The sequence below is a fragment of the Taeniopygia guttata genome, chromosome 13 (assembly GCF_048771995.1).
Source record: "Taeniopygia guttata chromosome 13, bTaeGut7.mat, whole genome shotgun sequence".
In the NCBI taxonomy this organism is placed as follows: Eukaryota; Metazoa; Chordata; class Aves; order Passeriformes; family Estrildidae; genus Taeniopygia; species Taeniopygia guttata.
Window position 1 is genome coordinate 3,069,048 of NC_133038.1, and position 15,588 is coordinate 3,084,635.

Below are 15,588 nucleotides of genomic sequence, written 5' to 3' on the forward strand. Positions count from 1 at the left end.
AGATACCTAACTACAGGCATTGTCTGTCTCCAGTTCTTTCCACTCTGCTTCAATTAACAAAGGAATAACAGTAGCCCAATAGATTTCTGAATATAGCTGCACAAAACTTTAGTTTCAGATCCTTTGCTTTCAGTACAAAGAAAGGACCAGAAGGATGCCAGTTAAAAGTAAAAAAAAAAAAATATTACAACATACTCTGCTTCATATAATAGTTACAATATTTCCATTTTGTTCCTATGCAACAGAGAATCCCTGTCAGATATCTGTGGAAGAAAACATTTCCAATCCTTCTCCACACTAGAGAAGTGTGTATTAGGAAACTACTTAATCCATGGAGAGTAAGTAGTTATTACAGCATCTTTTGATTACTTGGAGTGTGCAGAAGAGCAAAGGGTGTTACCTGCTTTCATCACATCCCCTCAACAGTTAGGGAGCACATACATTCATGTGTGTGACACACATGCTTTCCATATTCTTTTTAAAACTAGAAGGGCGAAAAGTCTAATGAATTAGAGAAATGCTCACTGAACTTCTGTCTGGTTTGTGGGATAACAGCCACCAAGAAACAATCCAGGCTGAACCACTGCCACCACACTGCTGATGTGATGACAGCAGTTTTCACAGATACATTTTCAGCCTCTGTTCTCCTTGTACCCACACAGCTGTGTAAAGACCAAGGTGTTCTCTTTTAACTAATATGAGGATTTTTCAATTTGCAGGAAGAGAGCTGACATCCTTCCTGAGTACTTGCTTTTTTTTCCACCCCTTACTTTGGAGTGCTAAGCCCAGACTGAGTGATGCTGCTAGTTAAAGAGACTAAGAGCAGTACATTAATAATCTTTGGTCTGTAATTATGTGTAGGTGTCCTAATGTCTGTAATGTTCTATTATTGAGTTTCAGACCCTTATCTCAGTTAAGAACATAGTTTACATCTGAATTTGCTGTAAGTAATGGAAAAGTCTAAATGAATTATCATCTATAAATGAAGGCTATGGCTCAGATAATGTTGTTGGGAAGACAGAGGTCTGAGCCTGAGGAGAGCAGCCCACCACAAAAGGACTACATTTTAGCTCCCTATTTGTGATTAATCCTCTACATGCAACCATTAGCTGTAATAAAAATGGCACAGACTATTTTCTACATGTCTCCATCAGCATAATTCTTCTAAACCACAGAGGGTACCCAGTAAGTCAAAAGTGTACCTCCGTAATTCATTCATGACCTTGAAAGCCTTTCTCATGTGAGAGGGATTGACTGTCACTGTACGCTGGTCCTTTTCATCTTCAGCTGCCTCAGAGGAACGGGAACTCTGCTTAATGCTAAAAACAGGGACAAAAAAAGGAGCAGAAAGTTTGATTCAATGGTACTTTAAAAAACAAGTATCCTAAAACTGCAGCACAGGGTATTAAGCATGGAGTTACTCACAAGTCAGTTAGTTTAGGTTCTCCAAATGAAGTGCATCAAAAAATGCAGCTACTTCTGCATGGATATTGAAAGACAACTAAGCCCACATTTCAGCCAGCAGGGAAGAAAAGAAAAAAGTGCCCAACACCTGAGGACAAAGCCCAGCCTTACAGGCTTCAGGCCAGAAAAGCAGTATAAGTTGAAATTTAAGCCAGAACATAATTGCCTCTGAATAGAAATAGACTTCAGTACTGGGAACTATAAGAGTACCATGGATTTTTTTAACATTCATACAGAGAAAAGGAAGTTTAGCCTTCAATGTCCCATCTGAAAAAGGCAAGCACACAATATATGACTTGTATCTTCTTTAGAGGCAAGTAGAAAAGGGCTATTAAAACTCCCTGCACAGCTTTCAAAGCTTTACTGAAGCTTCTTTCCATTTCAGAAATAGTCTATTTATTGCCACAGAAACATATGGAATGAATTATTAAACCTTCCTAGCAGAACCACCAGCTCCATAGGTAATGTCAAACCAGAGGCACTCAGCTATGTGCTGTGTCTAACCAGGCCAACAGGTGCCTAAGGCACATACGTGTCCTCATTACTTTGTTGGCAGCAATGGCTCTCTACACACAACCGACAGAGGGTCAATATCTCCACCTCCCTGATGTGAAAGCCTGTGAAATCACTCAGAGCTAAAGGCTCCCACCTGAGAAAGGAGCATCACTCAGTCCAGTCCCTGCCCTGCTCACCTCCATGGCTCACCCCTCAAACCCTGGCAGGCAAAGGCAAACAAGACAAGTCCAGGAGGATTGTTTGTGTCTAAAAGAGAATGGTAGATCTCAGGAGGCAACTCCATTGCCCCATGTGCCTGGCTGGAGACCTTCTCAGAGCTTTTCCTTCCAAAGGACAGTCTTCTTCACCTTTGTCCCCTCCTCCCTACCACCTTTCTTAGTTGGGCTGGCATGATAAAAAAGGCTGAATTGGGCTAAACCAGCAGTCTGGACAGCCCAGCATCCTGGCTCTCTGGTGACCAGAAGATGGTGTCTGAAGAAGAGCACAGAGCAGGGAAGTGTGGAAGGATCCCTCCCAGAACATCTGTCAGCTTCTGTCAAGGTGTGTGTGCATGCACATATATATCTATATACAAGCACACTTGCACACATTGACTTTCCCTTTGAAAAACACATGATTCACTGTTTACAACCCCTGACAGTGTGAAGCCCTGGCTAACGTTACATCCTGCCTGCTCCTGACCATTGGCTGTCACCACCTCCGTGTCCCTTGACACCACACAAAGCTCTCTGCCCCCCAACAATCTTTGGTGCGTTGCACTCTCCTTCCTTGAGAAACAAGAGGCTGAGCAGCAGCCTGGCTGCACACAGCTCAAATCCCCTCCTGCATACTGAGCAGCCTCCAGCTTTGTGCCTGAGACAAAGGTTAATGCCAAAAACCAGCCCAAGTCCAATTCTTTCACTTTGCTGAGCGAGTGAAATATTTTCAGTCGTAAGTGAAGCCACAAGGCTGAGCAGAACATCACTCAGCACATGTCCCAGTGAGGGGGAGAACTTCCCAAACTCCGTTACTGCCATCATCCAATTAGCTTAGTATGGCTGGATTAAAAGAAGAAAATCAGAAAGGAGAATACCTCGTGTTAAGCGTTCAGTATTCAAGGGACTGGTACCAGGCAATGACACAAACAGCTTTTCTATCCCTGCAGAACGCTGAGCTCATCCTGTGCCACATGAACTGCCAGAGGTGTTCATGGCCACGGAGCTGTGCTGGCACTTGGCTCTTCCCCAGCCCTGCACACTCCAGTGAAGAAGCTCCTTGCTCTCCTTGCTCCAGGGACACGGCCAAATCCAGCTAAGCCTCAGTGCTGTGTCTCTCAAAAGCCCTCATTGAAACTTTGGGCCAAGTGACCACAGCTTTCAACATCCCAGCATAAACCCTTGATTTTTAAACAGTTAAACCTGCCCATATATGATTGAGCCAAGAAGGGAAAAAAAGGCTCTGGAAGTGCAAGTGACTTCATGGAGCTTTCAGGCTCCAAAGCTGGAACACGTACAGGAAGTAAGCAAAGTAAACAAAAAATAAAAAAAAAAAATAAAAAGAAAGTGAAACCAAAAGGGAGCATCAGGGAGAGCCACTCCCATTGCCCAGGGTAGGACAGCTGGATGACCACAGGACACTGCCCTGGGCAGCCTCACAGACACCTCAAGGATCCAAAACCAAGCCAGAAATCTTGGGGGGTCTTTAATAAGAACAAGCACACTGCTGAGATTTGTTTAGTAGCTCTCCAGTGCCAGAGACCAAAGATGTTCAAACTTTTCTGCTGGCAAAAGATACAGTTCAAAGAACGCAGTAAGTTTCACTGAACACCAAAGTAAATGTCAGGTCAAATGTCAAGCTTTCATAAAGCCTCAACTGCACCAACGTTTGTCTGTGTATTTTAAAAGCAAAAAAAACTTGCTTCAGGATTTTGGAAGAAGATCAATCAGCTCTTCCTAAAAAGCAGGAAAGATAGGTTTTTACAAAACATCCTAAGAAACATCCTCAGCTTAATTAAAAGGGGCAGATTTCAGAATTTGCCAAAAGCTCGCCATGAGAAAATACTGCAGATTGTCTGTTTAAAATCTTATTTCAAAAAAGATCAAGATATGCTATTTAAAGTTTTTTCCAACTGACTCATATAAAAAAAAAAAAGAAAAACAAATTTGAAGAATTAATGGCTAAGAGCCTTTAGCTCATCTCTAAGACTGATTCAGCTACCATAGAATTGTGTTCCAGTAACAGACAGAGGATGATTTTATCTGGGAGAGATATTTTACACTTCCATGCACATACTCTCAGAGATCACTGACACATTTCCAACATAAAAATGCAAGAACCTGAATGCTCCAAGCAAATGCACCCTGAGAAAAAGCAAAGGCTGCCCTAAGAAGACCAAACCATTACATTTCACAGCCTTTTCTGAGATTTGTCCTCCCAGAAGGCTAAGAATTATTGCATTTATTACAATGTTTTTATTTTAATGGATTAAAGCAAAGGAGGAATAGGGTCCTCTGATCAAAGATACCAGCCAAGACCAACTGGACATGGTAGAGCCTCTGCACCCCATGACCACAGGGACATGGCCCCACGTTTGCCAAGCTGATGTCCTACTACAGCAGCAGGACTCTGAGCCAGCTGCCAGCAGCAATTTGTTCTATTCCTGGGCTATCCGAGGCCGTGCACTGACTGAATGGACAAATGATTTAATTTCCCTGGGCCAGATGAACATCCTCTTTACAGAGACAGCAGGATGCTCCTAAAATGAGCAGAGAGGCTTTTAGTTTCAGACAGTGCCAACCCCACTGCTCCCTCCTGCGTGACCTTTCAATGATGTCCCCAAGTAGAACAAATGAACCCCTATTTGAGAGACCCCAATTAAGCCAGTGAAGCTAATCACCACCCCGTTGACACTGTGTTCCTCCTCTCCAGGACCCCCTAGCAGAGCTGGGCTCAGGTTGCCAGGGCTCACAGCCCAGCTCCTGCCCAAGTGTGGCCACAACCCAGCTGACAGAAAGGTATTTTAAAATCCCATACCCCACCGTTCTGCTGCCTGCATGTATCAATTATAAAGTTGGGTTGCCTTAGTTACCAGCAATAATTACAGATGTCTTTGTAGATTATGTGAAAGAATAAAAGCCTTCCTTAGAGATAATCTGTCCCCTGGCAAGATTATTGCTGTGCAGAGAGCTGGTAAACCCCAGGAACAAAAATCCCAGCTCTGCCAAATCCAGTTCTAACTGGCTTTATGGGAGCCAGGAGTTCACCCTGAAGGAAGGGCAGATCTCAGATGCACTCTCCTTCAGAAGGGCAAGGTTCTGCTCATGTTTCTGGGAGAACAGCCTCCACACTCAGCTCCTAACCCAACAAGAATACCACGGAGGTCCCACTGCACCAGGCTCTGTCACTGGGGAGGTGATGGGACACCAGACATGTCCAGCCACGCCTCATCCCACTGTGCATCCCTGGAGGGTCTCTGGGAGCTGCTCTCCTCTCCTGCCTGAGCACCACAGGCTGAGCTCTGCTCTGCTGGTTGGTCCCTAACAACACAGAGCTTCAGCACCACGAGCTGGGCCAAAGATCCAGGTGGGCTCAGCGTCCTGCAAGGGCAATCCAGCACCTCTGAGCAGCTTCATACCCCTGGATTAACTTAAAAGTGCCTACTAACCATAAATTTCCAAAGCCTGTGGAGCTTCTTTGGGGGATATGCAAGAATCATCACCAGAAAATGTTAATCTACAGTTCCTGAGAAGTTTGACATCACTGTGGTCTAACAACCTGACAGATGCCCAATAGCAGTTAGTAGTCTTGAAAACTTTAACAGTGCTACAAAAATCAATAGAGACCAAAATAAGTCTTAGTTTTAGTCTAAGCACAATGAAAAATCATTTTATTTTAACTGGCCTAATTCTCTGTTTAGAATCAATGCCCCAAATCACAGGACAAATGCATTATGGCCAATAGTTTTATTCCTTTAGTCAGGCAGACACAGTAAGGAAAACATGAAATGGCATAGTTATAAAAATCTCAATTTCTGAATTTGTCTTTAGGTACATACAAAGACATTTTTAAAAAAGTGACTGAAGGGATCCACATATTGAACTGGGTTTTGGGAGGATTTCAGAGAAATGTATTATCATTAAAACATACGGGAGGCAGCGTAATGGAAAGGATTATTTTTCTTTTAATAGCAATATTATTTTCCTATTTTGTTGATTTTTTTTCAGTGCCTAGATCAACATGGAGACATTAGCTTAGGAAAACACACAATTGGCATACAGCAGATCCCTAAAAGGGTATTCATATCAAAGGAGACCTCAGGGGGAAAGAAGACTTTCGGAACTAGTGAGAAGAAAAGTCTTTGCTGACACTAATGGAAACAACATAAAATAACTCAAATATGACAATACTATTTGCTTTCAAAGACAAATATTGTATTTCTCAAACAGATACCACAGACTACCTTAACTTGAATATGAAACCACAGGTGTTTTAATATTTTAACCAAAAAAAAAAAAACCCAAACATTCCAGAGGGTTTTTTTCTATTCAAACTCAAAAACATCTTGCAAATTCAGAACCAGAGTATCATGCCTAACTGTAAGCCTTATGCAATTTCTCCATAAAATAGAAGTACCATCATTTTACTATCAGCACAATTAAAGAAAAGCAGGACTCTGAAATACTTTAGTGCCACATGTGAATGTTTCAGGTTAAATCTCCCTTGCCCTCAGGTATTTCTGCTCATATGCAATGCCACGGGCACATGATACCACTGAACATCCTGGGTGTGCAAGTTAACAGGATATTTGAGTCTGGGCAGGCTCGGGACCAGTGAGAGGTGAAGTGAGCACCAACAACACGGATCCTCACTGACCACGGAAATGGAAAGTGCAATAATATTAAAAACCGGGGTAACTCTGCCATAAGGAAAGCCACCAAGTGTAAAATTTGAGGACCAATCTGCCCAACACAGATGTGAGTTGAAATGTGGGGCAAAAGCACAGCAACAAGCACAGACCAAGCCCACGGTGCTCACCCAGCAAAGTCATTTTCGGACACCTCCTGCCAGGACTTGCTCCCAGCAGCCAAAGCAGCCCCACACACACTGTGCCCTTTTGAACCAGAAAGCAGGTGAATATTTCCAGCTTTTCTTGCCAAGAATCAAACCCCACATCATTACTGCCCACAATCAGTTCAGGACCACCTTCCTCTTCCCAAAACCTAGAATTGGAAGCAGGAATTTGGGTAATCATTCCTCGCTTCCAGAGGCAGAGAACATGCTGATGGGGATAGTCCTTCATGCCCTAAAAACAGATGGTCTGGGAAAAAAAGGGTAAGGTAAAACAGTCCAGGTATTTTTCAGTGGCTTTTTCACTGTTCTATCTACAGAAAAAGGCCTCCAATCAAAATGACACGATTGCTGGTAGCCATCAAAAAAAAAAAGTAACAAACAATTGTGCCAAGGATGAGCCCAGTCTGGGGTATCAAAACAGCTCTGTTCTACTTCCTCAAACACAAGCTCATTTATACAAATAAAGAAAAAAAAAAAAAAAAAGGAAATCTCATTCCATGAGCTGGCATCTAGAATGACAAACAAAGATTTCAAGGCACTTGAAATTAATTAATATTTGGATTAATGTTCAGAGGTGACTGTTCACACCATTATGGGAAGCAGAAGCCCTACAATGAGAAATGTGGCAGGATGAAAGGTTTTGCACATTAAATACACAAACAATTGCAACCCCTGAGTCACAGAAGGGTAGAAAGCTGCCCTTTGGAGCTTGGAAAACAACTCCTACAGGCTGCTGTGAATGTTTTCCCTCAACAGAAGGAAGATTTCCAGAATTTGGGGGTTGACTCCAGCTTAATTTTCTAATGTATCATATTCAAACAAAACTCCTGTCAAGCCCTGATATTTAGTCTTACCAGCAGTCAAGCCCCCTCTCTGTTCCCCCACCCCCGGCAAGGTCACCAGCACAAAAGGAAGCACTCAGCATATCCTGTTCTTAAAAAATATTGTAAAAAATCCCAGACCAGTTTAATGTTTAGTTTGAAGAAGCACAAGTAGCTTCTGGTGTGCAAAAGGCACCTGACAGAGGGGTGTAATGAGGGCAGAGCCAAAACACTGAACATCTCTCTGGCATCCACGAGGTCCCTGTGCAGAATAATATCTTTTATGGGTTCCGTGGATATTAGTAAACACTCCTTCTCGCAGGCTGCGGAGCAAAACAGCTGCCTGGCAGGAATTGAAGTCTACGGGGCCCGGCTACCGTGCGCGGGATCCCCTGCACTGCCCCTACACCGCACAGCGCCCGGATTCCGCACACGCCGGCAGGACAACCGACCCCAAAGGATCCACGCACGGACGATGTGGATTTTCACTCGTGACTCAGAAAAGCAGCGAATATCATATCAGCGGGTCTGTCTTGAGCGGAATGCCGAAGTGGGCTGCCTGAGGCTCCAGGCGCAGGCAGGGCGCTCACAAGCCCAGCACGTTGTGCCGGCGGGGCAGCTTCCCACCCCTCTGCCCGGCACCCCTGTCCCCTGCACCCCCATTTCAGCGAACACCCCCCGACCTGCCTCCCCCACGTCCTCAATCACATCCCAAACACATCCCACGGAAAGTCCTCCGGTGCCTCGCTGCGGGGCGAAGCCGCCTGTCACCATGACATTGCAACATCCCCGAGCACTGCGGGCGCCCGTGGCAGGAGGCGTTCCTGCCGGCGGGGGTGCCCGCAGCCCCGCACCCCGGCACCCCGGGGAGGGAAGGGCATCCCCATCCCGCGCGCTCCGGGCGGACACAAAGGCTGGCGGCGGTACCCACCTCTCCTCCTCCATCGTGCGGGGCGGCGGCGGGGCCGGCTCAGCGCCCCGGGCCCGGCATGGCTTCCTGCGGGAGCGGAGCGCTGCGTGCCGGGCGCGCCCCGCCGCACCGACTGCCGCTGCTGCCGCCGCGCTGCCCCCTCCTCTCCCCTCCTCTTCCCTCCCCTCCTCTCCCCGGCGGGGCTGGCGAGCGTCTCCGGGCAACGGCAGCACCGCCCCGCACCGCCCCGCACCGTTCCGCACCGCCCCGCACCGCCCCGGCCCGGCGGGCACGGCCCCGCTGCCGCGGCCAAACGGGTCAGGGCAGCCCCGGGCCGGGCCGGCCCCGAGCGGGACCTGGGGCAGCGCCGGGACAGCGTCCGGGCCCCGCGTCCGTCCCGCCGCCCGGGATTGTCCCCGCGAGGCCCCAACCGCTTCAGCCCCCGCGATCCGCGGACTGGACGTTAAGTTTTAGTGGCTGAACATCCCCGGTGCCGAGGTGAAGCCCGCGCACGGGGCAGTGCAGGAGAGGAGCGGTGATGGTGAGGAAGGAGGGAGTCCCAGCCCTCCGAATTCTCCCCACTCCCACCACAGAAAGCGGGATCTTGCCCCCAGTTCCCCAGTTTATCAAAGCCTTCCTGTCCTTTATGAAATCTATCAGGCCAAATACACCATGCATAGGCAATATGGATCCCTCTCAACTGCAGGTGCTTTTTAGCCTAAAGCACTGAACTAAACTACATTTGTCATTTTTATTCCAATTGATACAAATGCACAGAGTTCTACATAAATTTCCCCCCCCCCCCCCATTTTATTAAAATAGTTTTTCAGTTGTATTCTGCACTAGCGAGGCCTTAGAGGTTAATCATATTAAAGACAAGAAACATTTGCCTGCTTCGTTACTCATCCATTCACAAAATGTTCTTGTGCAAAAGGAAGAGATAATTAGAAGTATCAAGAGATTTCTCTTTGAAGATGCCATTTCATCTCTTTTGTAAATAAAATTACCTCACTCTTGTATGTTTCTCCTCAAGCCATGTCCTCAGCCCAAGTTTTATACATCTTTTCAAAACCTATCAGCAATGATGATTGAACAGATGCTATTGTGCCTTCCACAGGAAGGTTTCAAAAGCTTGTTGAGAATCTTAACTACTCATCACCCAATTCTTCAGGTAAGAAAACTTAACGTACCTGAAACTTAAAGGACTTTATCAAAGACACATGGGGATTGAGAGGTCCTGCTATTTAAACTCCATTTGGCAGCCTATCCATAAACAGAAGAAATACAGATAAAGCCATGAAATCAAACCTCACATGGAATTCAGGTAAAATTCCTTCATTTTCCCTAGAAAATACTGTTAAACTCTCAGTTTAAAACATCCAGATCCTTGAGTGCTTTCCCCATGTCCAGTCTTACGCTGTTGATGCATAACATGCAAAACTGCAAGACACAAGCTCAAACTTGTGTGAGTCTCAAACTGGAGAAAAAGGAACTATATAAAAAATATATAAAAATAGTAGAATTTACCTCGGAAATGAGGACTAGAGCTTGTTTCCTCTGAGTAAATCCCTCAGTAATCGTTAAAAATCCAGATACAAGAGCAAGTCCTGAAACTGCTGCAAAATGCCTGTGTATTTTTATTAACACCAAGTTTTTAAACAACAAAATATTAGGTTTTCACCTTAAAAATTTACATCTCATTCCAGTCAACTGGGGAGCTAAGCACCTAAATTGAATCAAACCAGCAATACCTTCTCATATGATTTGCTTCACAGGCTTTTGTACCACTGGATTCTACAAATCCTGAAAGGTACAGTGACAGACAAGCAAAACAGTGACTAGTCCTTGCTGGAGTGGGACAAAAGCATGTTCCAGTAATCAGAGGTTATCTTTACAGCAGTCTTGCAAAATAATCATGACTTGGTAACAATTCCAAGACAAATACTTGTTTGTTTTTAAGTGCAAAGATTGGTATCTTGATAAAGCATTCAGCTAAATGGAATTAGTGACACCTGATGGGTGGAATTTTTCCAGCCTCTTTCAACAATTCCTAGTCTCAAGTAGTCAAAAATTACTCCTATATCTAATCTACCTTCGATCACTGAAAACCATATAACCAGTTCTCAAAAGAGAAAGGTCCCCAAAACACCTGTTCCAGCCAGTCCCACCATCCCTCAGCCCATCAAAACCTTTCCAGAGTCCTGTGACAATTTTCAGATCTACAGTGAAAGACCAAACCCCCCAATTCCAAGGAGACACAGGGAGACGGGAGAGAAAAGCATTGCCAATGCCTCCACAGCAGCAAGGAATTTCTTCAATAAATGTGGCATGAAGGGAGGGAATAAAAACAATCCCTACCAGTCTGATACAAAACTCTCTCCTGGAGCAAAATCCAGCAGCTGGTTTAATGCTGAAGTTATAAGGAAAGAACACCAAGTGCTTACAAAAATTTAATTTTGTGAAGATCCCCGGTACAATCAGACAGCACCTTGTCAATCTCCACAGCCTCTGCAGAAGCCTGAAAGGTCACTTTGCCTCCCAAAAACCCAGCAGAGAGCAAATGGCATCAAATTGGGAAAAATCCTTCCTAGTTCTGCAAGGCAAACTGCAAGAGCCGTGAATCACTGGATCATCCTGCCTGGTTACAGTGCAACCAATTCAGGAACACTTCACCCCCCTGTACAAACCTGTTTCCAGGTATGTACCAATGTTCAGGCTCCAGAGACCCACATCAAGCAGTTTCCTATCTTTAGCAGCTCTCCTGCTCAGTTGCATAATATCTTCCACTAAATTATTTATCAACTTTCTTCAAAAATCTATGCTTTCAGCATTGAAGAGCTGGGAAAGGTGTAAATAAAACACTGTATTCACAGAAGCTTCTAAAGCTGCATCTTCACAGCCTAAATTATTTTTCATTCTGTGGTTTGTTTTTTTTTTTTGGGAGATACAGATATTTAGATAAAAATATATTTTGATATATATAAACATATTTATTTTTTAAATGCATATATTAGGTATATATATTTATCTTTGAGTGACCAAACTGGTCTCACCCTGAAGCTGGTCCTACTTTGAGGGTTCTTTGGACTAGATCATCTCCAGGAGTCCCTTCTAAATAAACTCCTTTTGTCATCCTAATTAAGTAGATACTCATTTAGATAGATCTGTATTTAGACCATATGCTTCCTTGGAAAAGGTTCTGTAAGGATATTAAGATAAGAAAAGTAATATATAGGGTATCTGCTGGAATAGCTGCCCTGGTAGCTCCCAGGCCAATTGCAGTCACTTGGTACTCAGGTACTGGCTCCCAAGGACCTGGAGATGGAGGTGCCTCAGCAGAGGAGTCCTGAGGGTATCTGCTGCCCAGCTGCTGCTCGAATTCAGTAACAAACCAGATCAGCAGCTACAATTTACCTGCTGCAGCAGCTCCCAGGAATCCAAGTTCTCACAAGGCTCAAAAGGATGCTCTGGGAGACCTCCCAGGTAAGGACCTTCCCAGGGCTGGAAGCAGGGATGTTCTGGCAGCTGCAGCGGTCAGAGACTCGCACTGGAGCGCTGTTTTCTAAAGCAGGTGATTGTAGAGCAGGGGCTGGAGCACCCAGACCAGCATTTCCCAGCATCTCCATTCCGGTGGAGATGCTGCAGGAGCCAGCAGCCTCTCCTGCGGCGCTCCGGGCTGTTGCCCTCTGCTGGCACACATCCCACTGCCGAGCTCCTTGTGCAGGACAGCACAGTGGGATTATTGCAACAATTCTTAACAACATTACCATCTTTAGGGCAACGACCCCTGACCATCTTTACCCCCATCTGTGATTTCTGGGGCATGAGCCATTCCACTGCTCACCTACACAGCACTTACCCACCAGCTGAAAATGCTCTTCCTGCTGCTCTCCTGACTCCTTCCTGGAGCACCAGTCACCTATGTCAGAGGCACACACTTCCTGCCCTGCAGTCATATTTATCAGAAATCTGCAGGAAGATTTTCAGATTGATTTTATTGTTTAGTGCTCAAAGGGAAAATAAAATCAGGAAGAAAGCTGTAAAAACAACTCTTGTGGGCACTGGAACAAAGGCCAGTATTCAGTTGTCTAAATGCTACCAAGTCTCTCTGCCTCCTTAGAGACTCTGCACCTACTGAGTGTACAGTTCTTGCTACAGGCTCAGAAAAAGACTGAACTTGAGAAAAAGTTTAGGCTATGGACCAAAAAGTGTGATTTTTTAACCAAAATTTTTCTAATAAGATAAAATTTTAATGTGATTCTTCATCTTTAAAGTACAACCCTTAATACCTCCTTATTACCTTCTGTAATAAGGGGAAATTATCCATATGCTTCACAAAGATGTATGGCTTAATTAATATTTGTATACTATAACTTAGAGGGAAGAGCATAAACAAATATTCCCATTCAGGATCGCAACACCGTAACCCAAGTCTCTTGTTACTCTTATTCCCTGTACACTCATTTGTCTTGCTGTCTTCTTGGAATTTTTTTAAACATTTCATTTCTTGCTCTTTGCAAAAGCCAAGAAACACAGTCCACCACCCTCATACTGTAACATAATGTGCTGCAGCATCAACACAAATGAGTGAAATCCACAGATGCCATACACAAAAATGTAGACAGGATTGTTTCTGCAGGCACATTATTTTACCAGAACAGAAAAACCTGTCTCAGGCAGCATAGCTTCCTCACAGGTAACAGACTGACCTTCATTATCTTGCCTGGTATTTTCTGGGCAAACCTCTTTTTCTGTTCAATATTCCATAGCTTATTCAGAGTGGGAACTGTATGTCAGGGGCTCAGATCAGGTTTCTCTTCACTTACTCGACTTTTGTGGTGTGCTTTTCAGGGCTCAGCTTTCCCATCCTCTCATTCACACAGAAGTGCACCCTGTGAAAGAAAAAAAAAACACACTTTAAAAAGGCATTAGAGAGTGTGTGGCATCAGCTGGTTGCAACACTTTTGGCACAGAGCAGCTCTAGCAATAAATCAAGCCCAGCTCTTCCTTTCAAAGGTGATGTTTCCCAGCTCCCTCTCATCTGACTCCCCAGTATACCAAAAACAAGGGCTCCCCATTGCCACCACCTACACCCAAAGCCATCCTAACATTTCCAAAACACACGTGGTGCTGATTCATCGCCAAGCTCACGCCTCAAAGATTTAAAAGTAAAATTGATACCACACAGAGGAAGTTGAGGTTTTAACTGGTGCTGGTTGAGTAAAAGAAAATTCTCATAACATCTAAATGATGTCATTTGAGAAAAAATAATTTAAGACTGCTGAAAGTAACGGAGGAATGGGCCTAGAGGGAAAAGGCACACTGACTGCAAGGGCTGGAGCTCCTTGTGATCCTGGGCATTTCTCTTTTTCAGGAGGACACTCCTCCATGAAAGTAACAGTAGAAAGCTGGCACTACCCTTGCAGAATGCAGTTGCTAACCACCCTGTGCAAGAGGCATTAGCAATGACAACTCCAAACATCTGCAGTCCAGTAGTGATCTTGGGGGAAAAGTCCTGACCTTGCAATCAGGACTCAAAGGCGCCCTTTCCAATACACAGAGTATCATTATTGCAGCAGTGGTGGAAAGAAATATCACAGTGAAGGACTTTGGCCAAATTTGTTACCCAGTAAACTTAAAAGATTACTAAAACCTGAAGAGGTACTACATAAGCACAAGGAGAGAATCGGGGATTTAGCATCAGGAATCTTTCACACTGCTGTGACCCAGCCCAGGAAGAGCCAGTGAGCACGAAACCAGAGGACATCCCTTCTGAGAAGGGAGGGGATCTGGAGGATGAAATTGGAGTAAACTATTTCAAAACACAGCTGATAGTGCTGTGCTTGTATATAATAACAAGGTAAGCACAGCCTCCCCCCAGGGCCATGCCCTGCCCACGCTGCAATTTGTTCATCAGGGTGTGTGGTTGTGAGAGGGAGGTTTCCCACTGGAGCTGGCTTAGTGTACAGTAAAAAAACAAGATTATGGATACACAGAGAAAAAGTAAAAAGCACATGAACTTCCAGCCCCAAACTATTTGTGCATTTTACCTTGCACTGCTTTAATCCATGCCTGTGCTGCAAACAGGTTCAGTGTTCCTGAACTTTCTCCTTCCCAGGCAGTGCCTGCAGTGACTACACTCATGTTTCCTTCCCCCCCGGGGTTCTGTGGAAAGCAAATTTTCTTACAAAAGAGGGAAAGTCCATCGTAAAGCTACAGAAAGCAACAAAAATTACAAAAAGGACAGAAGAGAGTGAGGTGGTTCTCATCTTTTATATTGACTAGATTACAGACTGACAGTGTGTTTTCAGATGTGTGGCTTTGCATGTCTTTAAATTCAAAGAGCATTCCCAGGAGAACAGGGCTTCTGTGAGACAAACCAGTTGGCAATTCCATGGTGCAAAGTAGCATTTGAACAAATTATGTACTTTCAGGTTTGTCAGCTCATTTTGCTTCTAAGGAATTTTTCTGCAATGTTAATCAGTGATTGGTACTTTGATGGTGGTGAGCAAATGTGCATCTTGACATATTTCCAGCCAGAAATGTAATTCCCTTCTAAATTGGCATAGATTCCTCACTGCATTACTCATGAAAAGAGGTATTTATAGTACTTTGATGAATATAATATGCACCAAAATTGTACACAGCTCAACATAGCCCAATTTATATTTTTTTTAAAAAGAAGAGCTATTCTTTCAAATCTGTGTATTTTCCATCTGCAAAAGCATTTGGGAATGAAACTGTAAGCATCATGCTAAGAGGGTTAATATCCAGATGCCTCAGACAGATGGCATTATTAGTCTGCCTGGGCTTGACATCTAGTTTTCC

The 15,588-nt window shown here is 44.6% G+C and overlaps 1 protein-coding gene across 5 annotated transcripts in view; it reads right to left on the bottom strand.

Annotated features, from left to right (window-relative positions):
* The window catches only part of KLHL3 (kelch like family member 3), a 51,833-nt gene extending 39,109 nt beyond the window's left edge, over positions 1–12,724 (bottom strand). The window contains exons 1-2 of one of the 5 annotated variants that reach the window (XM_072935243.1): positions 12,620–12,724; positions 1,203–1,319 (exon numbers count right to left, since the gene is read on the bottom strand). In XM_072935243.1, coding sequence (XP_072791344.1) covers positions 1,203–1,240 — 38 coding nt within the window. In that variant the 5' untranslated portion in view covers positions 1,241–1,319; positions 12,620–12,724. Of the gene's footprint in view, positions 1–1,202; positions 1,320–8,781; positions 8,965–12,619 lie in introns of those variants that run through there. The other 4 variants (XM_030284106.4, XM_072935244.1, XM_030284109.4 and 1 more) reach the window with 4 other exon arrangements.
* Between the last annotated feature and the right edge of the window lie 2,864 nt (positions 12,725–15,588).